Source organism: Bos grunniens, chromosome 2 (genome assembly GCF_055505025.1).
Source record: "Bos grunniens cultivar Pamir isolate PY7600 chromosome 2, Bosgru_T2T1.0, whole genome shotgun sequence".
Taxonomy (NCBI): Eukaryota; Metazoa; Chordata; class Mammalia; order Artiodactyla; family Bovidae; genus Bos; species Bos grunniens.
In genome coordinates, this window is record NC_141166.1 from 29,595,943 (window position 1) to 29,604,623 (window position 8,681).

General features: G+C 50.4%; 1 protein-coding gene across 3 annotated transcripts; it reads right to left on the bottom strand.

Annotated features, from left to right (window-relative positions):
- Positions 1-353: 353 nt before the first annotated feature.
- On the bottom strand, positions 354-6,370 carry LOC147377811 (tubulin alpha-1D chain). Of its 3 annotated transcripts, XM_086338571.1 has the most exons (4): positions 6,256-6,370; positions 2,584-2,806; positions 2,128-2,276; positions 354-1,385 (listed from the first exon to the last, which is right to left on the bottom strand). In XM_086338571.1, the coding sequence occupies exons 1-4, from the start codon at positions 6,256-6,258 to the stop codon at positions 402-404; spliced, it is 1,359 nt and encodes a 452-aa protein (XP_086194697.1). In that variant the 5' UTR covers positions 6,259-6,370; the 3' UTR covers positions 354-401. The 3 variants fall into 3 exon arrangements, with proteins under 3 accessions (XP_086194697.1, XP_086194709.1, XP_086194720.1); XM_086338583.1 differs by lacking the exon at positions 2,584-2,806; XM_086338594.1 differs by lacking the exon at positions 2,584-2,806 and having other exon boundaries at positions 2,128-2,546.
- Positions 6,371-8,681: the final 2,311 nt, after the last annotated feature.

The following is an 8,681-nucleotide window of genomic DNA, read 5'->3' on the forward strand; positions in this document are numbered from 1 at the left end:
CCTGCCGCCCAAGTGTGTGCAACCTGGAAGTACAGGCGAGTTAAAGCTTGATGCGGGGAAGGTTTAACCAAGGCGAGAATGGAGCCAGTGTAGAAATTCCCCACCCTCACCTCCTCTCCTGCCCAATCTCCCAAGGAATGGTTCTAAGATGCCATTTATCCCGCTACATCCTCTCCAGGATGAATTCTCCCTCCTTCTCTGCTTTACCCACCTCAGCCTTCATTCTGCTCCCTGGAATGAAATCTGAAGTCAGATCTGCTTTCTGGGGAACCCAGGCTAAGATACTAGCCTTCTTATCTCTTATGAAGGAACCCACCCCCAGTGGTTTTCCCAAGAGAAAAAGACATTTGGGAGACAATGAGGCCACAGCACTTTATTTAGGACAGACACAAAGGATTCTGCTAGTATTCATCCCCCTCCTCCTCTTCTCCCTCCCCCTCCACACTATCCATGCCCACCTCCTCATAATCCTTCTCCAGGGCAGCCATGTCCTCCCGGGCCTCGGAGAACTCACCCTCCTCCATGCCCTCGCCCACGTACCAGTGCACAAACGCCCTCTTGGCATACATCAGGTCGAACTTGTGGTCCAGGCGGGCCCAGGCCTCAGCGATGGCGGTCGTGTTGCTCAGCATGCACACGGCACGCTGCACCTTGGCCAGGTCTCCCCCGGGCACCACAGTGGGGGGCTGGTAGTTGATACCGACCTTGAAGCCCGTGGGGCACCAGTCCACAAACTGGATTGTACGCTTGGTCTTGATGGTAGCAATTGCGGCGTTGACGTCCTTGGGCACCACATCTCCACGGTACAGCAGGCAGCAGGCCATGTACTTGCCGTGGCGGGGATCACACTTCACCATCTGGTTGGCAGGCTCGAAGCAGGCGTTGGTGATCTCTGCCACTGACAGCTGCTCATGGTAGGCCTTCTCTGCAGAGATGACTGGTGCATAGGTGGCCAGGGGGAAGTGGATGCGAGGGTAGGGCACCAGGTTGGTCTGGAACTCGGTCAGGTCCACGTTGAGGGCACCGTCAAAGCGCAGGGAGGCTGTGATGGAGGAGACAATCTGGCCGATGAGGCGGTTGAGGTTGGTGTAAGTTGGACGCTCGATGTCCAGGTTGCGGCGACAGATGTCATAGATGGCCTCGTTGTCCACCATGAAGGCACAATCTGAGTGCTCCAGGGTGGTGTGGGTGGTCAGGATGGAGTTGTAGGGCTCAACCACGGCCGTGGACACCTGGGGGGCTGGGTAGATGGAGAACTCCAGCTTGGATTTCTTGCCATAGTCAACAGAGAGCCGCTCCATCAGCAGTGAGGTGAAGCCAGAGCCAGTGCCCCCTCCAAAGCTGTGGAAGATGAGGAACCCTTGGAGTCCCGTGCACTGGTCAGCCTAGAGCGAAGAGAAACGTGGGATCTGAAGCACTACTGACCAACAGCAAAGAACCAGCTTGTGCTCTTTGCGATTTCCCCAAAAGTTTCATAAAATCCTTGGAAGACTTTTCCAGGGGCAAAATATAGGCTCTGATATGGCAGTCCCACTCTCCTCTCCTTCCCCCTCCTCCTCTCTCAAACCTCCCGAGACCTTCCACAGACATTTCTCTTTACTCTTGTGCCAACAGTCATTTATTATCATAACTTTCCAATTCCACCTGGTTTCCTACCCATGCCCGCCTCCTGATCTAACTTCTGATGTCTCTGGAGGGCTTCTTTACTGAGATCAGCAACCTAGAAACCTGGTCCACATCCTTGCTGAAGGCCCAAGTTGATCAGAGAGCCTTGGGCTGGTGTTACTTGGATCCCTGTTTTTCACAGGGCCTTCTGTCCACATCCCTACAATACAGGCTGACAATCTGGGACTGCGTATGGGCGTTCATAGCTTGGCCAGGCAGCCAATCGACTGGTGGCCACTCTGCACAGCATTGGGCCAGTTACTGTAGGAGATAAAGGGGACACCCAGTTATGGACTGGAACCCACCCTTTGCCTCCCCTCCTTACTAGTCCTGATCCTGTGTGTTTAATTCTTGTCTGGGAGACTCTCCCAAGGATGGAAACTGCCCTTCTTCATCTGGCCTCCAGATCACTTCACGACAGGAATGCAAATTTCCCTTCCCAGCCCTCAACCCTTCTCTCACCAGCTTCCGAATCCGGTCCAGCACCAGGTCAATGAGCTCTTTTCCGATGGTGTAGTGGCCTCGGGCATAGTTATTGGCAGCGTCCTCTTTGCCAGTGATGAGCTGCTCTGGATGGAAGAGCTGGCGGTACGTGCCCGTCCGAACCTCATCTGCAATGGACAGAATTGTAGGTGCCCTGCCCCTTGCAGCCTGGCTCCCAGAGCCCCAGGGTACACAGAAGGGGTGGGGTCACCAGGCCCATTCAGGCAGTCGCTATTGCTCTTGGCTTTAAGGGTACGTCAATAAAAAGGAAAGGGATGTGTGGTGACCTTGAGACTCTGGAGCTGAGTGATAGCAGATCTGGAGTTCTGATTGGCTGCAGCAACTGGAAACCACAACTCCAGGGCTCTCCAGTTATGGAGAATGACTTGCCGGGGTACCTGGGACAAGGCGTGACAGGGCCTGATCATCACTCACCGATCACAGTGGGCTCCAGATCCACAAACACCGCCCTCGGCACATGTTTTCCAGCCCCAGTTTCACTAAAGAAGGTGTTGAAGGAGTCGTCCCCTCCCCCGATGGTCTTGTCACTGGGCATCTGCCCATCTGGTTGGATCCCATGTTCCAAGCAGTAGAGCTCCCAGCAGGCATTGCCAATCTGCACGCCGGCCTGCCCCACGTGGACTGAGATGCACTCACGCTGAGTGGGCAAAGGGCAGAGAGAAGGGTATCATGTCTGGACATGATTCCTGCCTTCCTTCCTTGAGTGGTTCTCCAGCTGAGAGCAGAAGTTCCTAGACTTTGCTCTCTGTGCCCCATCTCCCGGGGGATGTAGGGTGCGGATAAAACCCTCAGGGGAAGCAGAAGATGTGACCATTTCTAAGATTATAGAGTCCTTCTCAGTGACTAAGCATCTTAAGGAACATTGAGGGGCTCAGATGAGTCTGCCAGAGCACAACAGTCAACCGACTCACATCCAGAAAGAAAGTAGCATCCATTAATAAGAAAAGCAAGAACCAAGTGAGGTTTCAGGGCTGAGAGACAAGGATGAGGTTTATAAGAGCAGAAAGAACTCTGGATTCACTTTACAGTTAGAAATGCCAGTGAAGAAGGGGAACGTGGGCCTGGAATGGATGTGTGTGTGCTGTTCTTTCCTCTTGGCTATGTGTGGTTCTGGAGTGAAGAGAGTCTGGGAGGAAAGTTCTTCCTCACATGGTTCAAGGCTGGTGGTCAAAGAACTCTTGCCCCTGAAGCAGGACTGGGGTAACCCGCTTGGTCCTAGAAAAGAGAAAGGTCTCTGCTCTGGGGAGCACCCATGAGCATCAGAGAGACTTGACTCACTTACTTCATCTTGTATTGAGCCTCCATTATGTGCCTGATGTTGTGCAGATACTGGAAATTCATAACACTTAACACCTGGTCCCTGTGCTTAAGAAGCTCACTGTCTAGGAAAGGGAGACTTTTATATGATTAAGATATGTGACAGTGTGGGAAGTGGGATCCCAGAGTGTTTCTTCCTGCTCCCTTTGAGAAGTGTTTATGGCAGACCTTAAAAACAAAATGAAGGAATTCCCTGGCCATCCGGTAATTAGGACTCTGTACTTTCACTGATGAGGGTCAGGGTTCAGTCCATGATGGGGAACTAAGTTCCTGCCAGTCCCATTGGATAGCCATAAAATAAAAAAAGAAAAACAGAAAACTCAAGCACACCCACCAAATTTCCCCAAGCTTTAAGGCTTAATCATGTGGCAGTTGTGGAGACATGAGAATTCTCACACTGCTGCTAGAAGCCCAAAGTGATGCATCTGTCTTGGAAAGTGATTTAGCAATATCAGAAAAGCTGAAGATGCTCTTGCTCTAGAGAAATTCTCACACAGGTACACAAGAAAACAGGTGCAGGAACAGTCATAGCACCATAGCGACGGAAGCCAATTAGAAGGCCCTCAACAGGAGAAAGTAGATAAAGAATGATTCAGAAGTGGGCATGGGTGAATACAAGAAAGAATCTTACTCCAAAACATTCTTACCAGAAAAGAAGAAAATTAAGAGGAATCATGACATGATACTATTTATGTGAATCTTCAACTTGTATGCATCATCTACAGATACATTTTTATGTTTGCTATATATTCTTGGAATGTGTTACAAAAATAAAAAAAGCAAAGGAAATATTAACACCCAATTTGGAATAATGGTTTTGTTTGGTACAGGAGGGAAGTGAATGCAGTCAGAGGATTCTATTGCTTAAGCTGGGTAGCAGGTGTTCATCATATTATCCTTTATACCTTTTTGCATATCTGAAATATTTCAGAATTTTTTTTAAAGAAGATGCTTTCTTCACAAATTGAACACTTCTCTGATTTTGTAAATATGATACAAGGGCCTTAACTTCTTGTGATTTTTTTGGATGACTGGGATTAATACAGAGACCATCTGTATCCCAGCCCCATAACTTCCCCACTTGCCTCAAGCAAGAGTCTTCTGAGGGCATCTTCCATGAGAAATGACAATAATAAGAGCCCCCTCCTAGAATTACTCTGCAGATGAAAGAATGCAAGTTGCCTGGCTCACTGCACAACACAGACTAGGTCAGGCCATATTTCTATTGGATCCCCTTATCCATTCCCCCATCACCCAACCCCGGGGGTCATAGTAAGAGAAAGTCACAGGGACTTCCCTGGTGGCTTAGTGGGAAAGAATCTGCCTGCCAATGCAGGAGACACACGTTCGATCCCTGATCCAGGAAGATCCCACATGCCGCAGAGCAACTCAGCCCGTGTGCCACAACTACTGAGCCTGTGCTCTAGAGCCCGGGAGCCGCAACTGTTGAGCCCTTGACCTGCAGCTACTGAAGCCCGAGCACCCTAGAGCCTGTTGCTCCGCAACAAGAGAAGCTACCATGACAAGAAGCCCACACCCCGCAGCTAGAGAATAGCCCTTGCTTGCCACAACCAGAGGAAGCTTGCATAGCAACAAAGACCCAGCACAGACAAAAAGAAAGAAAGAAAAATTTAAAAAGAGAAAATAATGAATTAAGCTGGGAAGGGTTCAGGGTCAAAGGACTCCAGAAATCCCCAGGTCCATGAGGGAGGGCTGACTCAGCTCATCAATCACCCAGCAGGGCCGATGCCTGCTGCTGTATCTCAGAGCCTGCCCAGGTCCCATGCACAGAGCCAGACATTGACCAGGCCTCCACAGCTGAGGGCCCATGCAAGGCATGTCTGACGTGGAGAATGCCTGAGACTCTGGAAACAATGCCCCTCACTCTGGGTATGGGCACAGAACCCAGGCCCTGGAGTCACACAGACTTGGCCTCAAACCCCTGTCCCTCTGGGACGTGGACGTGCTTCAAGGCGGCTTCTCCCATTGCCTTTCCTTGTCGGTTAAAATAGTATAATTTCATACTCTGCAGGCTTTGTCATTCGGGTGCTTAGTTCCATATGTTAAGCACTGATTAGGTGCCAGGCACTGTGCTAAGCGGTTCACACACTATCTCATTTAATCTTCATAACGCCCCCCTTAGGTAGGTATTTTTATTACCCTATTTTACTGACTCTCAGAGGAGTCAAACAACTCGCTCAAGGTCATGAGCAAAACCAGGAATATTCAGAGAAGGGACAGCCTGGCTCCAACCACACTTCTAACTGCTCTTCTGTCCTGCCTGGGGGGCAGGTTTTTGTAACAGATATCAAATAAGCCCCCCCCCACCCCCATAGCACCCTCCCACCCCTAATTTCTCTCCCCCCTGGTACATAGCTGAAATGAGGAGTCAGATCAAGGCACAGGGAAAGGACTGGCTAGGAGGATGGGTCCTTACAGCTGGGGGCTGGAACCAGAGGCCAGCAGGGGCCCAGGTTTACAGGAAATTGCCTGTACTTTCTACTTGCGTCCTGCTCATCCCACTCTCCCTACCCCTAAATTCAAAGCCCTTCAGCAGCTGCTCAGGCTCTTACCCAGGTCCTAGTTACCATCACCTGTCCCTCTCCATCTCCTGAACAGGCCCCTGCATACTAGCACATTTGGGGGGCCACACTTCCATCTGCAAGTCTCTTTCCCTTTCCCCTACCTCACCTGCCTCCACACTACAGCCCATGAACCCCTGGACACAAGGGACCCTCATTTGCATCCTCAGCCCCCACCTCTGCTTACCATGCTGCCTGGCTGGGACTAGCTGGGGTCGTCTGTCTGTCTGCTGCAAGACCAAAGCTGGGGACAGGTCTGTGAGGGACACAGAGCCTGCTGGCCTCCTTATACTCTCTGGTCTGCTCTCAGTTGGGGGGAATGTTGTTAGAAACAGCCCCAGGAGGGCAGGTCTGTTGACTTGGTTACCAGGCAGCAGGCAGGCGCTGGGCCCGGGCCCAGGCAGGGGAGGAGGTGCCTGCAGAGGAGGGGCCTGCTGGTAGCCCCACACAGGTATCCAGGTCTCTGGGTACACGGTGTCTGTTGCTCAGTCACACAACCCCTGGTGCTTCAGCCTGGCCCTCACAGGTGGGAGAGGATTTAGAAACTAAGCTGTCTGAGCTGCAGCACTACCCCCAACCCCTCCCAGCCCCCCAGGGTTGGTGAGGACTGGAAGAGGAGTGGGCGGGGCTAAGAAAAGTCTGCAGTGGACCAGAAATAATGAGTTACCTAGGGCAGGAGATCAACTTGGGCCTTTCTGGGTGGAAACTCAGAATACCAGAGAACAGCAGAAACTAGAGCTCAGGATAGCCCCATCTCCAGGAGATGTAAGAGACATGAGTTTGATCCCCAGGTCAGGAAGATCCCCTGGAGAAGGAAATGGCAACCCATTGCAGTATTCTTGCCTGGAAAATCCCATGGACAGAGGAGCCTGGTGGGCTATGGTCCACAGGTCACAAAGAATCAGACATGATTGAAGTGACTTAGCACACACTTAACTTCTTTTGCCTGAGTTTTCTCATCTGTAGACTGGGGAGAGGTTGTATACTGTGAGATTAAACAAGATGCATGTTCTTAGTCCAGAACTGGCTGTAGTCCACAGGCAAGGCAAGATACTGAGCAGGGTTTCAAGGCCATTCCTAACAGTCTCTCCCTGTTCTAATGCAAGTCTTTGCTTGTCTAGTCTGGCCTTATTTCCCACAGAAGTAGTCACCATATGGCCTGGGACAATAAAAATGTTACTCTCTCCCATTTGTATCCTGCTTTGTTGTTCCCAGGGCAGCCTCAACCCCCCACCACCACCCCACGCCCTTATCTCCTTTGAGTCCCTCAACAACTTTGTGTGAGGTAGGCAAGGGAAGGCCTCTACTCCCTGAGGAAGAAAAGGAAATTGCTGCCTCTTGGCACAAGGAAGTTAATTAGGGGCAGAATTATGGTTTCTCTGGGACTCAGGGTCTGTGCCTCTCCCATTTCCACATGGCAGAGTTTTCAATATTCCTCATCCTCTCCTGTGTTTTTATTTTAAATTCCGTGGTCAGTGGTGATCATTCCCTTACATACTCCTCAACTCCCTTGTCTCCCTTTAGCTTCAGTTTCCTTGACTGACCAAACCACAACTCTGGTTAAATCCATTTGTTCACCAATTCTGCCTGCACTGACCCACTAAACAGTGGCTGTAGAAAACCCCAGAACTATATTGACTGATCTAACTTCAAATGCATGACCACTAACCTCAAATGGTCCCTAATGCTGCCTGGAAACCACGTTGCCTCTCTCCAGTCATACTTCCAGCCAGCGCCGTGACCAGGAATAGGAATGTCAGATTTAGCAAATAAAAGAGTCTTGTCTATTAATAGCAGCCCTCTCCAGGAAGTAGTTTCTAATGTGAATCTTCAGTCAGTATGGCAAATGGTGAAAGAATTATCTTGAGGGCGGGGCTTTATCAGAGCCCTTTTCATCCTAGTATACCAGGGTGTGACCCAGAGTATTAAGATGGTTAACCCTGGTTTGGGCCATGAACTGAGGTCTTCTCTCTCCTGCTGCTGCTGCTAAGTCACTTCAGTCGTGTCCGACTCTGTGCAACCCCATAGATGGCAACCCACCAGGCTCCCCTGTCCCTGGGATTCTCCAGGCAAGAACACTGGAGTGGGTTGCCATTTCCTTCTCCAATGCATGAAAGTGAAAAGTGAAAGTGAAGTCGCTCAGTCGTGTCCGACTCTTAGCGACCCCATGGACTGGAGCCTACCAGGCTCCTCCGTCTGTGGGATTTTCCAGGCAAGAGTACTGGAGTGGGGTGCCATCGCCTTCTCTGCTTCTCTCTCCTACCTGGAACTAAAAGGCCAGGATCCCTGGAGAGAAGACACAGCCAACCAACACTTCAAAGGTGAGAAAGCCCAGTCTACACTGGGTTGATCCACGAAGCCATAGACCTCTGGAATTATTATCCAGATGGAAGGATTTGGGGCCCACTGTGCCCCAGAGTCTCCTGCTAGCACTCCAACTTCTCCCAACTGGTCTTTGAAGTTAGGCATCTCAAAGTCAACCTTGACAACACTAATTCTGCAGAGAAAATTCTCTTCAAGGCAGGCAGGGGGAGGAATCTCATATAAAACAAGAGTAAAGAGACTTATTTTTTAAGTTTTTTTTTTTAATATGGATCATTTTAAAAGTCTTAT